This window comes from Neomonachus schauinslandi, chromosome 8 (assembly GCF_002201575.2).
Source record: "Neomonachus schauinslandi chromosome 8, ASM220157v2, whole genome shotgun sequence".
NCBI classification, from domain to species: Eukaryota; Metazoa; Chordata; class Mammalia; order Carnivora; family Phocidae; genus Neomonachus; species Neomonachus schauinslandi.
Window position 1 is genome coordinate 37,508,401 of NC_058410.1, and position 27,003 is coordinate 37,535,403.

At 40.4% G+C, this 27,003-nt stretch overlaps 1 protein-coding gene across 1 annotated transcript in view; it reads right to left on the bottom strand.

The window, feature by feature from the left end:
- Window positions 1-11,256: 11,256 nt before the first annotated feature.
- Window positions 11,257-27,003, bottom strand: part of NCOA7 (nuclear receptor coactivator 7) — a 148,297-nt gene continuing 132,550 nt past the window's right edge. The window contains exons 12-16 of the mRNA XM_021693370.2: window positions 21,313-21,438; window positions 19,831-19,983; window positions 14,281-14,376; window positions 13,764-13,837; window positions 11,257-13,391 (exon numbers count right to left, since the gene is read on the bottom strand). Of these exons, the coding sequence (XP_021549045.2) occupies window positions 13,256-13,391; window positions 13,764-13,837; window positions 14,281-14,376; window positions 19,831-19,983; window positions 21,313-21,438 (585 nt within the window). The 3' untranslated portion in view covers window positions 11,257-13,255. The remainder of the gene's footprint in view (window positions 13,392-13,763; window positions 13,838-14,280; window positions 14,377-19,830; window positions 19,984-21,312; window positions 21,439-27,003) is intronic.

The window sequence follows — 27,003 nt, forward strand, 5'->3', positions numbered from 1 at the left end:
GCCTATGTGTCTGATACAGTGTAGTGTTTCTTTTCTTCATTTTTCAGTGAGATACGGAAATTGTGTTGGATTTATCTTAATATCATAAAGTATCATCTCCACAGTAGACACCCTTTTCCACATCCTAAATAGAAATTTCCTAAACATAAATACAAAGACCTTCCATGACTTCTATTTTGTAAATGGAAATAACTTTTTGCTATTTCACCAGTGTTTCAAGAACGTTAGATTTTTCTGAAGGTAAAAGAAAGATAAGCATGAACACATTTCTCCTTTCTTAAGAAAAACAGTGTAAAAGGAAATACAGGCTAAAATGGCTATTGCCTGGTACTAAATATTGCATGTATATTGGCCTCCACCTGTTAGAATGAGTGAAATGTCTAGGCAAAGGAAGGGGAGGGAGGAGTGCTTGTATGTGGGAAAGGAGAGAAATTTCCAGTTTCTGATTATTAAGCTGTCTTACTTAGAACACTCTTTGAATAAATATTGGCAAGTGGCCTGGAGTCCCAACTTGTGGCTGTTTGAGCTTTGCTAAAAGACTTTAAGGAAAGTCCTGAACTGTTGTTCTGAAGTGGAAACTGCGTAAATCATTTGTAACGGAAAGAATGACAAAAGAAAAAAAAATCCCTTCTTATAATGACTTTTGATTCCAGCTATTTCCCTGATAAATTATTTTATTTGTGTACAGAATGTAATGCAGACATTTCTGCTTTTTCCCCCCCATAATGCCATCCTGAAAGCCATGTCTTCAAACAAATTGTTGAAAGTAATTCTTACTTTTTATCAGGAACAAGTTTACACTTGGACTTTGTATTTCTGATAAAGAATTCAGTATAAACAAAGTTTGATATAACTAACATCATAATAGTTCTAACTTACCTTTGGCATTTTCTTTCTTTCTTTTCTTTCTTTCTCTTTCTTTCTTTCTTTCTTTCCTTCCTTCCTTCCTTCCTTCCTTCCTTCCTTCCTTCCTTCCTTCCTTCCTTCTTTCTTTCTTTCCTTCCTTCCTTCCTTCCTTCCTTCCTTCCTTCTTTCTTTCTTTCCTTCCTTCCTTCCTTCCTTCCTTCTTTCCTTCCTTCCTTCTTTCCTTCCTTCCTTCCTTCCTTCCTTCCTTCCTTCCTTCCTTCCTTCTTTCTTTCTTTCTTTCTTTCTTTCTTTCTTTCTCTTTCTTTCTTTCTTTCTTTCTTTCTTTCTTTCTTTCCTTCCTTCCTTCCTTCCTTCCTTCCTTCCTTCCTTCTTTCCTTCCTTCCTTCCTTCCTTCCTTCCTTCCTTCCTTCCTTCTTTCTTTCTTTCTTTCTTTCTTTCTCTTTCTTTCTTTCTTTCTCTTTCTTTCTTTCTTTCTTTCTTTCTTTCTTTCTTTCTCTTTCTTTCTTTCTTTCTTTCTTTCTAGATTTTATTTATTTGAGAGAGAGAGAGCATAGCGAGAGAGAGCATGAGCATGGGTGGGGAGGAGCGGAGGGAGAAGCAGAAGCAGGCTCCCTGCTCAGATGTAGGGCTCCATCCCAGGATCCAGGGACCATGACCTGAGCCGAAGGCAGACGCCTAACCGACTGAGCCACCCAGGTGCTCCCGTCTGGCATTTTCTAAGGCACTTTCTTAAACGTACATTAATTTGATTCTCTGACAACTCAGACAGGTAGCTATTATTGTCCCTATTTTAGAAATGGATAACATGGGACACAGGAAGATGAATCAACCTACTCAGGATCATTTAATTGGTGGTTGATAGAGGGGGGCATCCTACAGCCCTTTTAGTAGCAGCAGAGAGGTACGTTCTGTCCCCCCAAATCGACAGAAGACAGCTACTGTGTAAATCAGCACACACTCCCCATCTTGAAGTTAATTTTCAGTCAAATTCATACCTGCATTTCTTTATAACTTTGAAGTCAAAAAATCTCATCTATACCATTCATTCTGGTTCTTTTTTTTTTTTTTTTTAAGATTTTATTTATTTTTTGGAGAGCGGGCAAGAGAGAAACAGCATGAGAGGGGAGAGGGTCAAAGGGAGAAGCAGGCTTCCCGCCAAGCAGGGAGCCCGATGTGGGACTCAATCCCAGGACCCTGGGATCATGACCTGAGCCGAAGGCAGACGCTTAACCATCTGAGCCACCCAGGCGCCCTCATTCTGGTTCTTATTAGTTACCCTCAAACTCTTTATTCATACATAAATTGCTATGCTTCTTTTACCCCAGCTTCTTTCCACTGCCGACCTCTTTGAAATTTTTCACTGTAAAAGCCACAATTTCACTGTAAGTATTCTATATCCTCAGTGTCCTCAGAGAGCCATACCTTCACTTTCTTGCCTTAAATGAAACCTGGCATTCCCCCAAAGACATCGCTTCCCTTGAGCCTTGACAAACAAAAACTGCTTTTTCTCCCTGCCTTTCAACATGCTGAGAGAGATTTGAAAGGGGTGTTGGTATTCTCCTAGCTTCTAACTACCAGTTCCAGGTGATTCCATTCCTACCTGTATGTAACTCCCCACCCTCTGCCCCCTTTTGAGTTTCATGCTGTAGCATGAGGCGTAGTCATCATCATCCACCAGCTCTAGGTCGCTCGCCCAGATTCATGGAAAGCTTCAGCACCTGGCCCACAAATGCTGCCAAACTCCCAGTCCTAAGTTTGCATTTACCCAGATGCTCTCAAAACCTAGCGACTTTAGGTGACTCTAGTGACTCTTCACACCTCTACAAGCACTGTCCCAGCAGGACAGTGCTCCTGACTTCTTAATAATTTCTGTTCTTGATCTTTCTTCAATTCTTTCAGTTGCCCTCCCATCTCCAACTTTTATCCCTGCCCAGTATAGATCCCAAAGGCCCATCAGTACCCTGAACAGCTTCTGGGCACCCACCGTGCCCTCCCTCCATCTTTGCTATACTCCCAACCAACTCCTGTGGTTATCTGAGTGGTTAAAGGCATGGGCTAGGGAGGCCTGTTTCTACCATTTGAAGCCTATTTCTGTCATTTAGTAATTCCACCTTGGACAAGTCATGAATTTTTCAAGGTTTCCATTTCCTCAATTGAGAAATAGTGGTAGTAGTATCTGTCTCCTGACCATCATAAATTATTATGAAGATTAATTGAGATAATATGTGTAAAGTGCTTAGAATAGCACCTGGCTCATAAGCACTCAATAAATGTTTACTGTTGTTACAATCAAACTGCTTGCTGATGTTTCAAAAAAAAAAAAAAAATCACAGTGGCACCTGGGTGGCTCAGTCGGTTAAGTGTCTGCCTTCAGCTCAGGTCATGATCCCAGGGTCCTGGGATCGAGCCCCGCATCGGGCTCCCTGCTCGGCGGGGAGCCTGCTTCTCCCTCTCCCTCTGTCTGCTGCTCCCCCTGTTTGTGCTCTTTCTCTGTCAAATAAATAAATAAAATCTTTTTTAAAAATCACAAAACCAAATTAATAAGTGCCAGTACATGCCCAAATCTGCAAAGCAAAACACAATCCAAGAAACATCCTCCTTTTTCACCCCCTTCCCTAGATAATTGCCTGTTTCAGGGAGACTTTTGAGTAAATACCCTTGTATGGCCTGGGAACCTCAGATTTTATCATATTAATTATTTGTCCCCCTCATCAGAAGTAGATAGGATTAGCAGGCTGACTAATGTCTATTATTTGTAAGGCAGGAATGGCAAGGATTTCATGTGACCACTTCGCAGAAGACAGACTAGAAGAAACAGGCATAAATAGACATCTCACAAGAGAGAAAACATGAATGAGCAAGAAACTATTAAAAGATGCTAATCCTCTTTAGTAGTCAGGGAAATGCAAATTAGAACTATAATGAAATAACTTTTTTTTTTTTTAAGATTTTCTTTATTTATTTGACAGAGAGATAGAGCACAGATAGGCAGAGTGGCAGGCGGAGGGAGAAGCAGGCTCTCCGCTGAGCAGAAAGCCCAATGCGGGGCTCGATCCCAGGACTCTGGGATCATGACCTGAGCTGAAGGCAGACACTTAACTGCTGAGCCACTCAGGTGCCCCGCAATGAAATAACTTTGCACACCTTTGAAAATGGCAAAAATGAAGAAATTTAACAATATCAGATGTTGGACAAGGTATTCTTAGTATGGGCATATAAATGGTACAGTCGCTTTGTGAAACATTGTGGGGTATCTTGTCAAGCCAATATTCACATACTGGAGGGTCCAGCAGTTCCATCCAGTGAGACGCTTTCACATTTTGTTGACAAAACAAAACAAAAAGCACAAAGCTGTGAGTAACCCTAACCATTGACAGGAGAATGGATAAGTAGTGGTATAGTGGTATATTCACCAGAGGGATTTGTTTTTAAGATTGATTGATTTAGGGGCGCCTGGGTGGCTCAGTCATTGAGCGTCTGCCTTCGGCTCAGGTCATGATCCCAGCGTCCTGGGATCGAGCCCCGCATCGGGCTCCCTGCTCGGCAGGAAGCCTGCTTCTCTCTCTCCCACTCCCCCTGCTGTGTTCCCTCTCTCACTGTGTCTCTCTCTGTCAAATAAATAAAATCTTTAAAAAAAAAAAAAGATTGATTGATTTGAGGGAGAGAGAGAGAGCAGAGCGTGCATACACAGGAGAGCAGAGGGAGGGGCAGGGGGAAAGAGAAAGAATTTCAAGTAGACTCCCCACTAAGTGTGGAGCCCGAGGCAGGGCTCGATCTCACAACCCTGAGATCATGACCTGAGCCTAAATCAAGAATCCGGATGCTTAACTGACTGAGCCACCCAGGCACCCCTCGCCAGAAGAATATTAAACACACACATAATAAATTACAGCTGCAGTAAGCAACATGAATGAATCTTAGAAACAGTATTGAAGGGTAAACAAAAAACAAGTAAATGTACATATTATAATGACGCTTTACATATATTAATCTATTTCATTCTCCTAACATCTCTTTGAGGAAGGTACTGTTACTCTCATTTTACAGATGAGGAAACTGAGTCACAGAGGTAACAGTTACAGATAAGTGACTTACTAGTAAGTGAAGGTTGCAGGATCTAGCTAACATTTACTACATGCTTACATAGTATCGGGCACTGTATTACCTTGCCTAGATTATCTATTTTATGAAAGATGCTCTTATAAAATGTCCTTCTTGTTTTTTGTGGGGTTTTTTTGGGGGGGGGGATGTTGCCTGATAAATCTCCCTAAGTCAACATAATAAGTTAGACTGGAGAATTCAGTTTATCATTTGGCTTTGCACTCTTCTCTCAACCCCTTCACGTAAGTGCAAACTCAGTGGATAGTTGACTCTTCATTTAAATGGTCTTCTGAACCATTTTCTAGGCTTCACTTTTGGAAATGGAATGTAACTCCCAGCCAATGTCCTAAGCCCCTGAGGCCCTGGAACTTCCTTTCAGTCTACATTTTTCAGAACGCCAATAACTAAGAGATCTAAAAATGAAGGAATTCTTTTCCCAAGGGCAACTACACATACCAGCACCACCACCACATCCCCGAAATCTCTTCCCCAGTCTTCTTTCACTTATATCCCTAAGACCTAAGGGAAGAACTTGAGCAGTTAGAGGAAGGATCATTCCTTTCTGCACCACAACCTTAAGAATCATGCTTGCAAGTTTGTAACTGAACATTGTATGGGGTGGGGTGGGGAAGAGAGCCAGGAATCCCAAACCTGTGTTTTAGTCCCAGCTCTGCCGCTCAGTTGTTGGATGTTGGGCAAATCCATTAATGTCTCTGGGGTTCATATCCTTCAGTAATGCACGTCAGTTAAACTTGACATTTATTGGACGTCTCCTAGGTGCCATGCACCCTGCCAAACACTGGGGTTATAAGGATAGACAAGACTTGATTAGCCACAGAGAGCTCCCAGACATTAAGGAGCTTTCTTTCTAGAGTAGAGAACTGTGGATCTTGGTGCATCAGGTGGTTAAGCAGAGTGTGGGTAACCAGGTGATGGAGATGTTGCAGAGACTAGGCAATGTCAGCATACTGTTGTGGTTGAGAGCTCAGCTCTGGGGTCAGTCATTACTAAACATATTGTGGCTCTAACCCTCATGATCTCTGTGTCTTCAAGCGAGACTTCTGAAGAATCAGTTTCCTCATCTCTAAAACAGAGATAATAATTATACTGGTTCCATTTTGAGGATCAAATAAGATAATGCATATAAAAGAGGGTGAATCGTGATCAATAAATGTTACCTATCCTCCTCATTCTCCCCTTCAGCACTATTATTACTGTTAGCATATCAGTTGTTCCTTAGCAAGGCATCATGACAGGGTTTGGAGATCCAGGCAGAAGTTGTCCATCAACACTGCTCAGCTCTCGCTTACTCACTGCAGGGACGGTACTGAAGATGAACATTCAGTTCTTGACCCAAGACATTTCCTGAAGATATTGACACGTGTTAACAGGATGATTACTGGCTAGTGTAGAGTGGAATTGATCTTGGAGGAGGTTATTTCTAAATATTCTGAAGTATGGGGGGGGTGTGTAATTTAGTACAGCATAAGGAAGAGGATGCGTTTTAGATAAGGTGAAAGATTGCATTGATACATACTTTTGGGAGATGTTTAAGTGAGGAGTGGAAATCATGCTGAATAAATTTTTTTTTTAAAGATTTTATTTTTATTTATTTGACAGAGAGAGACACAGCAAGAGAGGGAACACAAGCAGGGGGAGTGGGAGAGGGAGAAGCAAGCTTCCCGCCGAGCAGGGAGCCCGATGCGGGGCTCGATCCCAGGACCCTGGGATTGTGACCTGAGCCAAAGGCAGACGCTTAACGACTGAGCCACCCAGGTGCCCCCATGCTGAATAAATTTGACTTGATCTAAAAAATTATGGCCCAGAAGTTATAATGAAAGTGATTAATAAATATGACTACAAAGAAATTATAAACTCTTCATGCATATTAAAAATATAACCCAAACAATATTTTATAGTGTGTGTGTGTATATATATGACATATACATGACACACGGCTAATTTTGTGAATATACAAAGAATGCTTACACATCAGTAAGATGATTTGTATCGACATGGATGGAACTGGAGGGTATTATGCTAAGTGAACTAAGCCAATCAGAGAAACACAATTATCATATGGTTTCACTCATATGTGGAACATAAGAAATAGTGCAGAGGACAATAGGGGTGGAAGGCGGGAAACTGGGAAGAAATCAGAGAGGGAGACAAACCATATGAGACTCTTGACTCCGGGAAACAAACTGAGGATTGCAGAAAGGGAGGTGGGTGGGGGGATGGGGTAACTGGGTGAGGGGCATTAAAGAGGGTACATAATATGATGAGCACTGGGTGTTATACTGAACTAATGAATCATTGAACGTTATATCAGAAACTAATGGTGTACTATAAAAAATCAGTAAGATGATGAAAATAGAAAAAACACAAAGGACTTGGACAGAACACTCAGGAGAAAGACACAAAAATAGCCAATAGTGGGAAGATTTTCAATATCATTGATGATTAGAAAATGAAAATGAAAAAAGATACCATTTTAGCAAAGATTAAAAAGAGATGGACATAATCAGTGTTGGTGAGAGTATGAGGTAATTGGCATACTCATAGACAGTTGGTGTAAACAAGTTAGTATAACTTTTATGGAGGGATAATTAGTATCTTTTTAAATAAAAAGTATGTAACTCTGACTCACTGCTAAAAATTACCTCAAAAATATACCATTCATAAATGCACCAAGTTCTATATACAAGGATGTTACTCAGAACTTTTTTTTTTTTAAAGATTTTATTTATTTATTTGACAGAGAGCGAGAGAGGGAACACGAGCAGGGGGAGTGGGAGAGGGAGAAGCAGGCTTCCCGCCGAGCAGGGAGCCCGATGCGGGGCTCGATCCCAGGACCCTGGGATCATGACCTGAGCCGAAGGCAGACGCTTAACGACTGAGCCACCCAGGTGCCCCTACTCAGAACTTTTTAATAGCCAAAAAAAAAGTTCTATTAATGAAGAACCGTTTAAACAATGATAGACCCATGCAATGGAGAATGAAGTAAGTCTATACATACTGTTACAAAATGTTGTCCACAGTATATTGTTAAATCAGAAAGACAACTGAAGAATGGTATATACAGTATTCTTCTGTTCATGTGAAGAATTTATAAATAAGTATGTGTGTATAGAAATGCCCTAGAAGGAAACATAAGAAAGTTTGATGGTTGTTATCTCTGGGAATGCAGGGAAGAAAATGTTTGCCTTTTACTGAATTGCCTTCTGTACTGTTTAAAAACTTTACCATCAACATGTATTATTTTTGTAATTATGAAAAGAAACAAATCCTTAGTAAAAATATCTAAAGAGGAAATGGGAACCGTTGCAATGTGTCTGAAAAATAGTTTTCCTAACTAAATGAAGTGCTGTCTTAGAAAATGAAGCTTCCTTTGCAAGTCTCACATCATTAGTTTTCTCCATTTGAAGGGCGGAGTTCCTTTATTGTTTAGTAGTGCTTACTTATCCTGAGCACTGCTGTTAAGTGCTCTAATCATCATACAATCCTGGGTGGTCATTATCATTATCCCCACTTAGTAGATAAGGAAAGTGAGGCGCGTGGAAGTTAAATTACTTAACCAAGTTCACATAGCTGGTAAGCTCTAGAGCGGAGATTCAAACCCAGAATGTTCACACCTTGGGCACTATGCCAGCTGCCTTTTGAAATGTTTAGAAGCTTTGAGTTCTACCTGGGTGATCTGATGATAGGACCTATGTCATATGCCCCCAACTCTTCCTTTTGGACTCCAGGTCACACCGACCCACTTTTCTGACCCTTTGGAGGACCTAATAGGGAAACATGCCGCACGAGAACAAGACCAGGCCTTGCTGGGTATGGAGTAATAATGTGGCCTTTTAACAACTCCCACGGTTGACATAATACCTCAACACAGCATGTCTTTGAAGAAATATTCTTACTGTTAACTGGAGATGAAGGAGTTGATCTCAGTCAGCTGTTAGGTAAAATGTCGTTCATCCATCAGCTAGTGGAGACTGAGGTTAAGCCAAGAAGGATTGCTGTAGGGATTAAAGGCTGAACTGACAGGCTGAATTACAAAGTTTTCAAAGTATGTCAAGGTAAGGAGGATTATTTTTTTTTAGCTGTGGAGACATGAAAAAACATGCCTTATCATGCAAGTTTATTGAACATGAGTGTGTTTCTTGTTGGTGTTTCTTGTTTAGTGGTTTCCTCAAGTTATGTTAAGAAGTTACATCAGGGTTATTTTTGGTAACCCTAGAGGTGAAGTGGTTGATCAAATGATGGGCCCTTGTTGATGTGTAAATAGGACACTAAGATTATCTGTGGTCTTTAATGCTTTTTGATCACCATTCATTCTAACAGGTTGATGTTGAAAACTTTCTCCACATGCAAGCAGGTTCTCTGGGTGGGCATGTAGCTAGTGGGCATCCCAGTTGACAAGCTTAGTAAAGAAGACTGGTCACCAAATATAACTATTTGAGGCACTCTTGGTGGTTCATTATTCTTTGATGATTCTGAAACTGGATGCACGGTTCTGTGTAACGAATAAACGGTTTTTCCTTCCTGTGGTTCATCATGCATTGTGGATGGGTGCCTGATGAGGGATATGGCATCCTACGGGGCTACCATGAGCAGCAGAATGTCCAATGGTAGGAACAAAACACATGCTGATGGCCGAGGCAGAAAATCCTAATTTGAAACAAGGCCTGGGAGAGGTTTTCATTATCTTCGGGTAGCAGTGGAGATCAGTACTCCTAGAGAGATTCAAGTTTTCAGTTTGGAAAGATTCAGGGAACTCAGTCCTCTGGTCACTTACCCAAAACAATAAAGACACACACTGTTACTTTAGGGGGTGCCAAGCTGTGTGGATAATGGCAGAGATAAATGAAAGTACTCAGAACTGAAGGTTCTCTTCTGGTGAGGGAATAATAGTCTGAGTTCATTGCTGATGGAATATGATTTGGCTGTGCCAAATCTAGATCTAGAGCTGTGCTGTTCACAATGGCAGGGGCTGGCCACATTTGGCTAAATTTAAATGAAAATTAAAAATTCAGCTCTTCAGTCACTCAAGTCACATTTCAAGTGTTCAACACTAGTATGACAGCTAGTAGCTACCATAAGGGATAGTGAAAAATTCATGTAACCTTTCCATCATCATAGAATGTTCTATTGAGCAGCACTGATCTAGAAAATAAACAATAGGTCCTCAAAGATATTCTATCAAGAAACACCATTTTGGTGCCTTGATTGACCACACCAGGGAGGCCCTATCTAGTTTTTATTCTGAATCACTAGATTTGAAATAGCAAGGCAGGCAGTAAGACCTTAGATTTTGGTGTGAATTATAAAGCCTGATTTTCTCAGTAAAGACACTTCTGTTAGGGGATCACTATGGATAATGGTCACAGGCAAGGAGGTAGGAGCAGAGGATGTGATGCTCTGAGGTTAGGATTTCCTCTGAATGAGAAAAAGTATGTGACCCAATTGGGCAGAAGGAAGTGGTCAGAAGTACTTCTGATATTTGTATAAGGGGTGAATATAACTGACCTAGAATTTCTGGAACTGCCTTTGGTTTAGACCACCTTACCTTTCTTATCTGATTATGTTGGTAAAAATAAGTTAGACATCCTAAAAAGAATATGAATCTTAGCTTCCCTATCTTAAGGGACTCTCAGTGCCTTCCTCAAAAGGAAAGTAGTTCTTTTACTAGTCTTGTTTCACATGCCTTTAAAAGTTCAGAAGTAATTAAGGAACAAATGAAGGGCAATAATACTCAACGCTCATCAGGATGTTCCTGGTGACTTGTAGCATGGGGATATATCTAAATCATTTTCAACAGAGTCTGGTGAGCCATTAGGTTGCCCCCTCCCACCCTAGCATTTTGAAGTAGTCTCATAAACTGAGGAATTGAGAAGCAGTGAAGACTGTTTGAGGTCTTCATCTTTAGGGCCTAGAAGACAGCATGCCTGGGATCAAAAAAACTGATGAGATGGTAAGATCCTTCATGGATATTAGGAAGTAGATCAAGAGAGATGTTAAAAAGAGGAGGTCACTATTCAAAGAACAGCTAGAAGGATTAAGAACAGAGAAACTGGCTCTAGGAACTAACAGGAGTTTTCATGAACTGACTGAGAGAATAAGAGGGTGGCTACTGGGAAGAAAAAGGGGCTTTCCAAGGCAGCGATAAAAACATGAACACCGGACCTTGTTTAATTCTGCATAGTTCATCATCCTCTCACACAAGGAGAACCTCTAGCATCCAATAAATACCTGTTGAATTAATCCTTGGGAAAGAAAATCACACTGGATGCATGAATTCCTTTATTGAAAATATTGGGCTAGCACTGCATTACATATACTCAATATCCATAAATGAAGGGCCACACATTTCTGACTGGACAATACTGTTTTAAATAGAGAACACAGCATCTGGACACAGCATCTGGATATGCTCTCACAAGTATAATATCATGGACTAAACTAGGTAGGCATGAACTATATGCAAAATGACCATTTTGTTCGTTAATAGCATATGGTTGCACACGGCATAAATGCTAAACTTGATCATCATGAGACATTCCTGATCTCTCACACCAACATATCATTTAATGAGCAGGTTAAGGTTAAACTGTCAATATGTTGTTAATCAAGAGTTCTCAATAGGAGAACTTGGGTGAAAGCACACCCAGGCTACGTATTTAACAGAATTCATTTAAACTTGCATGGAATGTGAGTAAAATAGTTGCTGATCTGACAGGAGGCCACTTGGCAATTTGTTCTCTTTCATAAATATCCTAAAATAAGAGAATAAAGGAAATATTCTGCCAGCTTAAGGCTAACATTCTAAAGGCGGTTTTATGTTTTTTAAATGCAGGTATATAAATGCTACTTGTTATTAATTTTTCCTTTCAGAGATCACTGGGGATGTAATTTATGACAGACCACTTCTCAGCTTTGGCTGTTATTTGAAAACTTATTCCGTTATCAGTCTTTGGCTTTCATAAAAGTTTGGCAATCAGTAATATTGTTTAATTTTTAACAAGGCTTTATTATCATTTTTAACAAAGAATATTTTATGATATGAAAATGGGTTGATGTTAAAAAATAGGTTTTACTTTTTTATTCCAATTTTGGTATGAATGCACTTCTTTGCATTGCTTTTTCTCAAAAGAGTCTAGAAACCAAGACAGTTGGGCTAATTTGACATTTTTCATTTGATATAAAATATGCAGAAATTAAAACATTCAATTCCTTTTAAAACAGAGGCCTGTTCATTAATTTAAGAACCTGGGGAAAATTATGCACAAAGCACATGAAAATAAAGTTTTTGTTATTAACACACATGATTTTGTAAGAAACAAAACATTTTCTTTTCAAAAGCAGGGTTTGTTCTAAGTCTGGATTCAGAAAAGTATCCATTTTTGTAAATACCAACTTATGACTGAGAAATGGCTTTTTTACACAATTATGTTCAGAGTAAGTAAAAATGTTCCTTTTTTAATGACTAAATGGAAAGCTGGCCTACAATAGTCAAATCAATAAACATTGGTAATGAGTTTTTAAAATTTCAGAATTATGTGTGTGTGTGTGTGTGTGTGTGTATATATATATATATATATATATATATATGCTTAAGACCTATCACCCTAATCAGGGCCAAAAAAAAAAAAAAATTCAATATAAAACTATATAAATCAAATGGGTTTGTTGCCAAAACATAGCACAAAATGTATACATTTATTTCAAGATTTGACACATTGAAAGAAAAAACTACCAAAAAATTTTAGACAATATACTAGAAATAATAAATAAGACAATTTTTAAAAAAATCATATATTCCCTTTAAGTGCCAAGCACTTTCAATTTTTCTAAATGAGACTAAGCTTTTCCATGGCAAACAATATTATGCTGTACATTTTGGTAATGAAAATTATGTTGATAAATACACAAGGCATGTATGTATTTCCACAGTATATTTTTTTTCACAGTTACCAAAAATAAAAATTGCATTCAACTCATACATCTATAAATATTCTGATTCCTCACTGTATAGATTTGAAGGAAATGGGAGTATTAAGTCTTTCAACACTCCGGACTTCAACTCTCTTTCTTCGTTGTCTGCCCTCCACATGTCCCTTTCAGAATCCCTCTGCGGTGTGGCCATGCTCTAAGACGTTGGCGGAAAGAAAGCAGTATGGTGGGATGAGGCAGTCAGGGCCGGGGCTGTGTCTTCCAGGAAGCCAGCTTTAGGAGGGCTGATGGAACCCGATCTTTTTAATGTGGTATTTTAAGGCAGTCTGAGTGAGTTTCACTCAAATGTCCATACCTCGAGGTCCTGAACTATGAAGTCTTCCTTTTTGGAAAGGATATCGTTATTGAAAGTGCTGCAAGAGTTGCTCCGTCCATGGTATAAATCAGCATCTAGCCATAAACCAAATCGTCCCCTGAAAAGATCACAAATACAAAAAGGTAAAAACACTTCAATCTCATGTGGCACACTTTCTGCCCTCCCTTGCCCCATCTTCTTTCCTTTATGCTACCAACAGACAAAACCCTAAACTGCTTGGAAAACAAAGCATACATTTCCTTTATTCCATTTAAATGACTCATCTTTCCCAAAAGACAAATGATAGTAGTCCCTCCTTTAGACACATAAATAAACCATTTTATCTTTGACTCTTAGGGCCATGTGTTAGGCCACTGTCCTAATTAAGCACATGGCCTAGCTAAAATCACCTGATACAAGGTTTTGGTTACCTGGGTCAAAACAGACTCTCACAGGTCAGGCAGTAAATTAATAAAAACAAAAATCTTACCCTCCACCACCAAGTTCCAAAGAACTTATGTCTCCATTGATAAAGTATGAGTTTTCTCCACTCCACTTAAAGACCTTAGGGTAGAAACACAAGAGAGAGAACAGACATCTGAATCTGGAGAATCAGCGAAGAGGGAATTATTAGCGTAGTACCTCTGTGTGGAAGGAAACTACCCCTTGGTTGAGGAAGCTCCTGATTGCCAGACCTTTCTGATACCAGGATGAGATCTTCAAAGGAGTTATAAAGTAGGAAAGACCTCTCAAGCACATGTTGGCTCTGACCTCCTATCATGCCTCCCTTGATCCCAGAACACACAAAAAAGCAGTTTTCAAGGCCCAAGGAAGGACCCTCCAAGCAGTTTGTGTGCTGCAGCCATGAAGGGCAGACCCAGGCTACAGTGAGTCCAGTTGAGGTTATGGAACAGCTGCTGCTCCAAAGACAGTCCCCCGCCCCCACCCCCACCCTCACTGCTGACACCGCAACACTGGGAAATCGGGTATTTCTCCCATTTCGGTACCTTGAAATTGGGGCTAAATGTGTATAGAAAAGTTTCGCCTGTGCCATAATAGTGGTCACTGAACTTGAAAGGATGAGTTGCATATGCTCCAAAAATCTGTCAAAAGAACATAGAAACATTATCTTTTTTTTTTTTTAAGATTTTATTTATTTATTTGACAGAGACACAGCGAGAGAGGGAACACAAGCAGGGGGAGTGGGAGAGGGAGAAGCAGGCCTCCCGCTGAGCAGGGTGCCCGATGTGGGGCTTGATCCCAGGACCCTAGGACCATGACCTGAGCTGAAGGCAGACGCTAATGACTGAGCCACCCAGGTGCCCCGAAACATTATCTTCTTTCAAAGAATGGCCTTCTGAAATATTCTAACACAATCCTGTTCTGAGATATCATTAAACCTCTTTCAGCAAAGACCATTACTAAATTAGAGCTCTTAAATTAAAAAGACTACCAACAAACAGATAAATAAAATATCCCTAGTTCTAATTGGAACTCAAGTGGTTCAGAGAACGTATTTGTCAAAGGCCAGCAATTGTTCCAATTCCTTTAGTGAATACAGATGACATACTGGGAACATTAAACAACAAGATGCATCTTGCACACGGAAGTGAGTGGTTGAAAGAACAAAATCATGTGTCTTATGTGTTTTATAAGTGGAGTCATGGCCAGACAGGTCCCCAGAGAAAATAAATTTTTCTCTTTCGATTTATAAAAATGAGTTCTCAATATGCTTAACACTGTGTCCTTAACATGACAGATCTAATATCTCTTAGCTCGAAATGGCTTTTAAGAAAAAAAAAACAACAATCCCATAATACTATGGACCTTAAGGGTGATTTAGATGTATTTGAACCAATAATTTTTCTATTTTTTTCTCACTGTCCTAGCTTCCTATCTTTCTGCTCAGATCCTGATCAGTGCTTGCAAGGGTAAGAGATGGCAAGAGTGAACATATATATTTTGAAAACATCCCTAAGTGATTCTGATATACCTTCTACTTCGGAAACCCACTGGAGAAACATTGCTTTAAATGGAGGTTATCTGAAAAATGTTATAACTTCTGAAAATTATTTTAATTGGGTTATAATCAATGTGGAATCTCTTCTTCACCAATTACACTTAGTTCCTGGCAACTTAAAATACTAAAATTAGGGTAGAAGTCTAGAAACTCTAATAATGTTCTTCATACTTCCTGCTACTAAAGCCTTTCTCTAGAGCTGCTAAGAACAAACAAAAACAAAACAGTAACAAAAACATCAAAAATCCATTTTCCTTCTTTTGGTGATCTTTCAATAAAAAAAAAAAACACTGTGATAGGCACCTACTTTTAAAAGCATGTGCTTAAAATAGGACAAGAAGGGCAATGGCCATAGGAGGAAGAAAGTGGGTCCTTTTCTGATCAATGAATAGGAAAAGCCACCCTACGCTCACCCTCTCATGATTCTAAATATATTCTTTCTTAGCTAAAATCTTCTTAGCAATCATGGAAATCTATTTAAGGATTAGGGATTGGATGATAACTAAGAAATTACTGTTAATTTTGTTAGGTACATAACATTGTGGTTATGTAAGAAAATGTCCATTTTCTCTTTTCTATTCACTTATTTTGAAAGAAATTTTATAGATATGTATATAATGATATTAAAAATTTAATATATTTGCCAATAACACAACAAAGGAATCCATGGGGAAAAAAAAGTTGAGACAACCAAAAGTGGTAAAAAAAAAAAAAAAAAAAAGGTTAATATAACAAAACGTATAAATATATATTTGCTCTCCTCTCTTCTCTCAGCTTCTTTAGTAGAAAAAATTACATGAAGTAGTAATCTTTTTATTTTAAAAAAATTTATTTATTTAAATTCAATTTAATTAAGATAACAGCATATTATTAGTTTCAGAGGTAGAATTTAATGATTCATCAGTTGTATATAATAAGCAGTGCTCATTCCATCAAGTGCCCCCCTTAATGCACAATTTCTCATGGGGTTTTTGATACACATCAGTGTAATATGTGTAACAAAATTACCACAAAAATGGGAAAATGTAATTGAGCAATATCGAAGTAACATTTCTGTACCTCACTGGAATTAAGTTAGTATAAATCAGACTCTATCAATTGCCTGAATTTTGCTATTTTCCACAATGCTTTGTGGTATAAATTACTCCACAGTCTAATCTGACTAAAATTGGGCCCCTCAGCAGGGGTAGTTTCTTTGGCCAGTTTATGAAGTTTATCCTAACTCCAGGAAGGTCCTCCTTTAGCTATCTCTTTTCCTGGTTCTCTCTGGTAAACTAGATGGTCCTCAGTTTAGCTTGTTGTCTTCATGCAGTTAACAGCCTCCTCTTAATTGTTTACCACCAAAATTTTCATCATTTTCTAGAGTACCCTTTGGCTTGAACTTCTCCATACTCTTCTAAATAAAGTCAGTTTGGTTGGGGACAGCTTCAGAGCTCTATGTCCTTTTTAGGGTTTTGTTTTGTTTTTAGATATGCTGTGGACAGGGGCTAGGCCAGGGCAAGTTCAACCACTGTGTCTGACAGGGCAGGGGTTATGGTAGATAAGCACAGGATGGGGGAGCATGTGCAAAGGGTCTGGTGGGAGCCACAGTGGACAAGTGGATGAGTGCATGGCTGGGGAAAGTCTGTGTGCTATGTCTGGAGCAGCTGTGGTTGGATGAGCACAGAGCTGGGGCCAGCCTGAGTGCCTGGTCTGGCAGGGTGGAGGCCAAGATGGATGAGCACTGGGCTGGCCTGGTGGGGTGGGGCCACAGAGTAATATGGAGTGAGCTTGTGGGGCTCAATTTCCCTAGCAAGGGAAATTGAGAGCACCAAAAATGGCACCCCCCAGCACCACGCTAGCAAGGAAGTAGCATTAAAAAAAAAAAAAAAAATTGGCACCCTCCAGTGTCTCTATTCCCAGAGAGCTCTATCAGACCCCTGCCCCTCTGGGATACTCTCTAAAACTAGTCAACAAATCTCCCTCACCTGCAGCCCAGGTGCTTCTCAAGCTACTGCCTCTGTGTTGAGACTCAGCGCAAGTAAGTCTGTGTGTGAGCCCTTCAGCAGTGGAATTTCCCTTTCCCACAGCCCTCATGCTCTCCCAGAAATTAGTTGTCGAAGACAGCTGTTCTGGGGGCTTGCCTTCCTGGCACAGGCCCATAGGCTGGCATGCCCAATGTGGGACTTGAACCCCTCACTGCTCAGAGAGGAGCTGCATGTTTTGTGATCTCTCTCCCTCTTGTGGGTCACTAGGGGGATGGGGTGGAGTCCTGTCAAGACCGCTTTTCTGCCCCTCCTACCCATCTTGATGTGGCTTTTCTTCTTTTGTCATTTTTTTTTTTTTCCTGTCCCGTGTTATAGAAGATCCGTTTTGTTAGTCTTCAGGTCTTTTTCAGAGAGAACTGTTCTACCATTGTAACCTTGGTGTGTCCATGGGAGGAGGTTAGCAGAGCTCTAGGTCTTACGATCTGCCTCTTCTCCCAGAGCTGGGAGCCAGGGGCTCTGCTGTGGAGCTGGGGGCTGGATAGTGGCCTACTTCCCTCAGAGGAACACATATTTCATGAGCAGGGTGGCAGGTAGGGGAAGTAGCTGGTGGTCTTGGCTTGCCTCACCTGGCAAAGAACTTCTGCCCTAAGAGCTGTGGCAAGGGCTTTAGATACTCTTTTATTCTACCATGCCTAAGGTAGAGCATCTCCCCTAGGAATAGAGGTTAGGTCGAAGAAAATAATCCTCTACTTCTAAGCCGTCCTTACCTGGAATTTAGCCTCTGAAACACAGATCTGGGGTAGGCGGTAAGAAGTGCTAGGGACCTGCCCCTCGAGGGTGTATCATAGCAATTTTTAGAGACTTGAAGTGACTGTTGTTTTTTATAATTTCTACCAGTTATGGTTGTTTCACTGATTATCAATTCTGCAGAGCTCCCTTTGCTGCCATTCTGCATGTATAATTCTTTTAAATTAGAATTTTATATAATTTATTCCCAGATAAATTTACAGGTGTTGTTCTGTCATGTTCTCAAACACAGCAAAGCCACATTCCTGCCTTGGGGGTAAACGGGTGTGGAGAGCAGAGCTAGTATTTAGGTGTTTTCATCAACACAAGTACCTCGAGGGCACCAGATCCAGTGAGACTGCACCTCCTGATGAATAGTGTAGCCTTCAGGTAGAGGCCTCATTTATATACCTGCTGATGGGAAGCTTGGTGAAGCTGTGCTGCATCCCTGCTCTGTGCTGCCAACACGTTCCCCAACAAACTTGGTATCTTTTGGTAAATTTGTAGGAGAACTAATCTATACTTATGGTGAGGGTTTGTGTGGGGTCTAAAACCATCTAGCCATAGCTCCTCTAAAACATAACATCCAACTTTTCAAACATTTCATTAAATCCCTATGTAATTCCATTTTAAACTGCTGTTATTATTTTAATTTTTAACGATTAAATAAAATGTCATCAATCAAGAAATAATAATAGTAACAGTGATAATAGCTAAACTACTCCCCACAATTCTTTATCTATAATAACCCAGCAATAAAGTCCCAGGAAAGATCACAGTGGAGACAGACAATGCCTCCAGTACCCCCATCTCTCTAATTTCTCCCAAGACAAATTATGATAACAAAGATCTATTTCGCTAAAATGAACACAATTATATAGCTTCACAGCAAGCTCCCAATGCTTAATAGTGCCCCACATATAACAGGCACTCGTACATTTTCTGAACATATAAATAAATGAAAGGCTGTTGAACAAAACCTGCTTCAATGCCAGAAAGAGAAAAGAATAACATCTACATCTTAAAAATGTAAAGGAATTTCTTCTTGATATAACACAGGTCAAACTGGAATGAATAAATAGCAGACTTGAAAGATGTCTTCCTTTTGTGGAGCAAAAACCGGAGTGGGTAGTATATGAAAGAAAACTGCACAGATTCCACTCACACCCAAGCTGACTGAGAGAAGTACTAGTGAGGGGACATGAGGATAATATCTAGAATTCATATAGCACAGGCGAAAGGGCAATGAGCAATGGTACAGAACATTCCTTGCTATTTCATAACAATTGGGTCCTTCAGGTACAACACACCACAGCCCTGACTGGCTCTCCATCTGAGCAACCATGAAGACAAGGTTTGTGGGCACCACTTCAGCTCCCTGGAAAGAGTTCTGGTATGGCACTGGAACTTCTTTCTGCACTATCTCCCAATCCAGACTTGACTTTTGTCCAACTTTTCCAGCTTTAGGTTGCAGAATTTCCTACTATACAGTGAGCACAGGAAAACAAATTCCCGTCTGTGACTGTATTTGGAAATACACTCCATATTCTTCTAGAGATGCATTCAGAAGTATGTAGGGGTGAAATGACATAGTAATTGGGATTTACTTCAAAATACTCCAGCAAAGAAAAACCAACAAAGAAAGACTGATGAAGCATATGTGGCAAAATCCTGCTCCCTGTAAAATCTGGATGATGGGGAGTTCTTACACTGGTCTCTCTACGACTGTGTAAGTTTGAAAATCTTCACCAAAAAATGTTTTCTGTGAGCGGAACAAGCCTCACCTGATTATCCATATCTTTGATGACCAACAGGACAGGACTGTCTAGCGACGCTGACTTCCGATAGAGAGTTTTCAAACTGGTCCCATGCTCTAATGTGCTATAGGCGAGTCTCCACGGATACCCCTGTACCCTTGCTGGAAGGCGTCGGGCCAGCTGCAAATCCAAAGATGGAGATGTATGTATACAATTCGCCCATGGATCTGATGAGCTTGTAGCACAAAGCAAGTACCTGAGGCTCAAACTCAAAAAGCATACGCACTCACATGTTGCTCCCTTTTACTCTGACAAATATCTGTAACTATAAACCAGGAAAGAGAAGGGAAAAATCACTGCTTTGGTGGTGCTGTCTTGGCAGGGATGCCCCCCAGAGCATACATTCCCTCTCAGGGACCTGAATGAGGGGTCACTAGGCAACTATACATTTGAAGATACAGCACCTAGCTTGATATGAATTAGACACATGCTCTCCCTTTTACACTTCGACCTGCCCTTCACCAAACAGTTCATGGTTCTCCAGTTGTTCGTTCTAAATGCTCATAGGCTCAGAGCTGCCACTGACGACTAACTGCAGCTTCCCACAGAAGTGAGAAGAAGAAAACACTGGTGTTTTATGCTAGTAGTCAAATGTAGTCTGTATTCACCTTGCTGCCTCTTTCACCTACATTAACAGTTAGCTTAAATTTGGCTGCCATAAATACCAATAATGCGTGTCTCTTCAAAAATACTAACAAAGGAGGCTATGAAGTACTTAAGTCTTCAGAATGCTTAGTATCAGTTGTAGTATCAGCATGAACCCCATTTCTGTAACTGCTTGGTCAAGTCTCTTGGCTTTCCTGGGCCTTTACAGACTCATTTGCAAACTGAGGGAGTTGAACTTGATTCTTTTAAGGTCTCCGAAATTCAGGTTTCTAAGTTGACTTATGGGAGAAATGCAAGAGATTCCTTACTGAAGTTCAAATACAGCACACCATAGTTTTTCATAAAATTGAAGTAACAGATTTTCAGAAAATATAAAGTGAACAAAGGAAATCACAGAAAAAGGAAAACTACTTCTAGGGGTTGGTAGTTTTTGTAAAGCTAGTAAAGTGTATTTGCTATATAACTTTTATTTAGCCCAATAAGTTAAAACTATTGGAACTCTGTAATAATCGCTAGGATAAATTTGGATCCTTTTTTAAGTGTTAGGAATATGCATGAAGACTATGGTAGGACAATTTAAAAATTGTGTTGAAGACAAGACGGGCTTTTCACTCAGACTTAGGAGATGGATATAGTTTCTGGCCAAGCCCCCAAACTCCCAAGAAGGTGACCTCTTCTCCTCAGAAGAGGAGAAAGGACACTGGTGTTGGTTAGGCTGCTGGTGTTCTTCTTTTAAAACTTGGCTCTTCCTTCACCCCGTGAGAAAAGCAAATGCAGGGATGCGAAATGCTTCTTTATTAAGGCCTGGAAGACCCCCGCCCTGAGTCCCCAGGGAGAGCCCACCTGCTCTATGTGCATGTTCTCCAGGAGTGCACTGTGGGGCTGCAGGATTGGCAGGGCCACCTCGTCATCATCTTCATAGTAACTGCAGGTGCTCTTCCTGCGCTTTGCCTCCTCAACGGTGATGATCTGAAATGGAGACGAGAAGCCCCCCAGACCTGATATACTTGCTTTTCCTTCGCCTACTAAAAACGACCTCAGGTACACACCTGCCTGTAACAGGTGGAGTTTTAGCAGTAGGACAGAAATTGAACCAGAACTCTGGGAAAAGGGCTAATTGCAGCTACAATTTTGAACAAACGCAGAATCTAACACAGTACAACGGAGACACTTACTATGTACAAATTAAAGTCACAGGTTTTCCTCTTCTGCTGCTGCTGAGTGCTGAGTGTGATTATGCGTAACTCCACAGGTGACTTGTACCCTTGAAATGCCCTAAATTATTCTCTTTTAGCCTGCATCTAAATTTGAATTGTTAAGGGACTAATCAGCAATCATTCCGTAAATCTTCTATAAATAGGGAAATTGGGAAGATAAGGATAGTTTGTTTAATCAAGACTCCTCTAATGTTTTCTCTCAAGGCTATGGCACAAAGCACCAAACCCTGATAGAACTAACAAATGCTAACATCCACCAGAAGCACCAATACAAAGAAAGACAAAGCTTTAGGCTAAATTACAATTAGGTTACATTTCTTTTTGTACAATCAGAAACCATCAAAATAACCTTTCAAAACTGAGAAACAGGACTTTGTGCACATTTATTATTTCATTAACTATGCTTATGAGCAACCAAAGTCAATTTCAACTTAAAAATCTATTTTTTGTCCCTCCTAACGTCTGGATAAATCACTAAATGATTTTGAAATTGAATGATATAGTAACTAATTCAGCAAAATACCTCGGTACTAGTATCAGTGACGTTTGCATTATAGAGAAAAAGCATTTACGTTACATCTAGTGAAAGTTGCCAGATGACACACCACTGGATTTCCAATAGGCACAGTGACAGATATAAAGTACCCGCCACCGGCTGAGCCAGATTTTTGGTTAGGAAATTAACTACTAAGTTTTATTATCTTCTCATGGGGGCTTTACCTAAAACCCTGGCAAAGAATCACAAATGCAGCATTTTAAATGTATTAAATAAAGCACATGTTTTTAGTGAACTCTACATTTAACAGAGGTACAAATAGGGCTGTGGAATGAAAAACTAAAATATGGATTTTTACTCCAAAAAGAAGGGACAAGCCACATCATATCCATCTCCCAAACAAATAAAACACCTGCTTCGGTTGAAATGTCAGCACATCCTTTCTCATTAGAAGGCATTTTGAAACATAGCGAGTGGTGGATCTCTGAGGATTCACCGGCACCTTATTAGCTCTCAGGGACTCCAACATACCTTCACAAAAGGCTCTTGGTCCGGTCTGGCACAATAGAAAATCTGAATGTCCAAGGGCAACCTTCGGATTCTCATCCTGATGGGAGGGAGAACTGTCCGCTTGCTCTCTAATGAGAAACAGCGTTTTCCTCTGCCGCCACACACCGCTGCTTCCAGCCACACTGAGCTACAACTGTTTTTGCTGTATCTAGTTTCCTGCATAATTGAGTTTCTGTTTCCCTCAGGAGAGGGTTCAACATTTCTACAGGAACACACCCAAATTAGGATTTAGAACAAACACACACTTCCTGTCAGGCAGAGCTGTAAGGCTGTAAAATGACACTTTCACCTTTGAAACGGTAGTTTCCTAACTGCAACACAACTCCATTGGTTTGGGGTTTGGGTTTTTTTTTTTTTCCTTTATCTTCTTATACTTTCTTTCCTAATTGTCCTCTGGCTAAGCTAGCTCTTCTAGCCCTGCCTTTCCAGAGTTTTTTTCAGCACCTTCTCTAAAGCTAAATTTCCATTTTAAACTTTATGGATGTTGCCGGACATAGGTTTGAATCTCGAAGGAAGGATAAAAGGAGCCTTTACCCAAGGTAGGTTCATTATACTTACGCCAATGGCATTTTACCTCAATAGCACATCATGTTTGTTAGATATGAGGAACTTAAAAGAATGGGAGAACATCTGGTTTATATGAGGCTGAGAAAAATGTTACTTTAGATTCAGTTTTTCAAAATAGCTGGCAAAGGAACATTTACCCTTAATGACTAATAAGCATGATGAGCCCACCTCTACTTCCCAGATCAGATGGCGCGAGGGGTTGGGAAAAAATGTAGATTACCATTGGATCAATTTTCAATGATCTTTCTGTGACTCTTCCACATCTAAAATGGTCTTGGGTACTGGTGAGGGGGTCAGAGTGCTATTGCAAAGCTCATCCTAAGGGTTGGTTCTAATGAGAACTCTGGCAGATACTTAGTGACCAGACCCAGGTCAGCTAGAATTTATTTTCAATGCAAGAACCCAGACACAATCTGGGGCAGAATCACTTGGATTTTGTGCCAGTGAGACAGCATTCTCTCTTCAGCACCTGACACTTCACAACAGCTTGCATTTACTGATTGTCTTCTCTGTGATGGCAAGTGCCAGTTACTTTGCCAGACTTGGGGACACAAAGCAGTCCTTAATCTCAAGTGAGTGAGGAGACAGCAGAGAGACATTTATTTTTATTTTTATTTTTATTTTTAAGATGTATTTATCTTAGAAAACATGATTGGGAGGGGCAGAGAAAGAGGGAGAAAGCCCCAAGCAGACTCCGTGCTGAGTGTGGGGCTCAATCTCACAACCCCAAGATCACGACCTGAGCTGAAACCAACAGTCTGATGCTTAACCAACTATACCACCCAGGTGTCCTAGAGACATTTATAAGTAAACAAATGCCACTCCACGTAATACAAATGCTAATAGTAGCAGCTCAAAGGTGGGTGGGGCCACCCAGTGAGTTTTCAGAGAGGGCTTATATACGGAGGTGATGGGGCTTCAGTTTGAGAGCAGAAGGTGGGGTGTGGGGAGATGTCCAAGTGGAGGGTACAGGAGGAAAACAGCTGTGTTCTAGGTTCACTGTGGCTTGAGAACAGAAAGCAAGAGAAGTCGAGATGAAGCTGGGGAGGGACAGAAGTGGAGAAAATAAAGAATAGTAATGCCATTAAGAAGTAATGCTATTCTAGAGGCCACTTTTCCTAAAACCTGGCTATTCTTCAAAATCATCTAGGAGCTTTTAAAAACACAGATTCTGACATTCCTCTCCCAGACCTACTGAATTAATGTCTTTAGTGGTGAAGGTCTAGGATTCAGTTAAAAAAAAAAAAAAATTCACCAAGGGGTGGTTCCGATGATTGGCCAGTGCGTAATGATAGCTGTAGGCAATGGGGAGCCACTGAGTGTTGTTAAGCATGGGAGTATATGTTCCCATGTGTTAATTAAGCAAGTAAAATAGCACAGAACATATATGAGAGCTTTAAATATGATGAAGGAAACATCAGAAATCATTAAACAGTGCTGGAAAAAATTGACTATTAAAAGTATTACCTACCATGTATCAATAAATCAACTGCAGATTGAGTGGAGTTTAGATTGATACTACAGGGCCACCCATACCTAAAAACACTACAGGGAAAAAAATACATAAACAAAAAACATAAGTAAAATTAAAAGACAAATAGCCATCTAGAAAAAAATTGGTCAAAAATACAGGACGGGCGCCTGGGTGGCCGTCAGTTAAGCGACTGACTCTTGATTTTGGCTCAGGGTCATGAGATGGAGCCCCATATCAGGCTCCAGGCTCAGCACAGAGTCGGCTTGTCCCTCTCCCTCCCCCTGCTTGTTCTCTTTCTCTCTCTCAAATAAATGGATAAAATCTTCTAAAAATACAGGAAACAAAAATCAGTAAAACAAAAATTAGTATCTTTTAATCATAAAGAATGCAGTGTGATGAAACTATTTACATACATACATATATTTTTTTTTCATTTATTCTATCCTCAACCAAGGAAATAAAAATTAAAATATATTGTTTCTCAGCTTCCAAATTAGCAAAATTTTTGGGAAAGGAATAATAGTAGTAATACTTTCTGCTGGCATAAACACAGGAAGAGGGGTATTCCTCATATTGCTGGCAAGTTAAGTTGTCATATATAAAAAACAGGAGTCTTAAAAAAGTTAGTACCCCTATATCAACTAACGTCACTTCTAGGAAACTAAGAGAATAGTAAGAGTTGCAGATTATCTCATCCTTGTGAAAAACTTGAACACAATGATTCCTAAAAATCAGGAAATGTTAAATAAATTATAATTGAGATTTTAAATATTATGCAACCCATTAAAATGAGGCTTAAAAATCTTTAAGATGATCCAATTCTCATAAGATGTTAGGTGAGAAAAGCCAGATACAAACCTATACATAAAGCATGAATGCATTTTACAAAAATAAAAAGCAAGACTCCCTACCCCTCTCCCCCGAGATAACATCCTAAAATAAAAGAGAAAAAAAGGAATTGAATAAAATGTACAAAAGTGTTAAGTGTGGTCACATATTATTTTTAAACGTTCCGCACTGTACTTTTCTGTAGTTTCCAAATTTCCTACACTAAGCAGGTGTTCCTTATGTAAAATTAGGAAATAAAGCTTATTTAGAAAGACTATGTATGGGAGAATGGCCTGGTGGTTGCGTTGAGACTGGAGGTGCCCTTGGAAATCCAAGTGAAGGGTGAAGATAGGCTGACTGGGGCAGGCTTGGTGGAGGGAAGTAGAGGTCCCTGTACCATGTAAAATCACAATCAATAAGACTCTGACTAGATATGATTAAGGAAAAGAAGCTAGGATGATATGTAGGTTTCTAGCTTGGGACACCACTAATTAAGATAGGAATATGTGAGAAGAAGCAAGTTTGGGGGCAAGATTCGTTTTTTTTTTTGGACATGCTGAGGATCAGACACCTGCTAGCTTCGGGGGGCGTGAAGGTGCCCTTCCCCACCCATAAAGGAGGAGCAGTGCCTTACAGTGGCTTGGCTTTAGGGTAATGCTAGCATGCGAGCTCGCTCCTGCATGGGAGGGATCGTGGCCGGCATTCTTCTACTCACTGCACTTTTGGACTCTCTGCCATATGGCAAGAAAACAGAGATAAGGTGGCCCGACCAGTCCAGCCACCTGTCTCTCCAGTTATCCACAAGCACAAGGAGCTTGGAATAGGCCAACTAATTTCTTCCTCCTTCTCTATCCCTTCTTTTTTTCTTCCTCTTCCACTACAGATCTAGAGAGTATTCTCTAGAGGAATTTGCCCTCTCTTTCATTCTCCTCAGTCTGAGAAGGCCTGGGGCCGACTGCCCAGGCCCATACCAGATCATCGAGCAGACCTTTCTCCCCCTGTGTACCTCCGTAGCTCCTTTTCCCCTGGTGCTGCTAAGGGTGGCCCCCCTCCCCCGCACTGCCGGGGTTGTCAAGAGCTGAGATTCAAGGATGGGATTAGTGGAGAGAGGCAGAATAGCCCTTAAAGGGGGCTGCTTTGGCTCAAGATATTCAGGCCTCATCAGGCAAGGATTAAGTCCCCCAGGCAGTCTAACCCTTCTCTCTGGAACTCCATATTGGAGCAAGAGCCCACAGCCTCAGTAAGAAAATGTACATTTCCTTGCTTTGCTTCATCTGTGGGGGCCTCTTGAGGACAGCTGATGAGGTAAGGACAGGACTTGCTATTCCTGGGTGCCTTGGCCAGAATACCTGTATCACACCACCTCTGCCTCATGGACACTT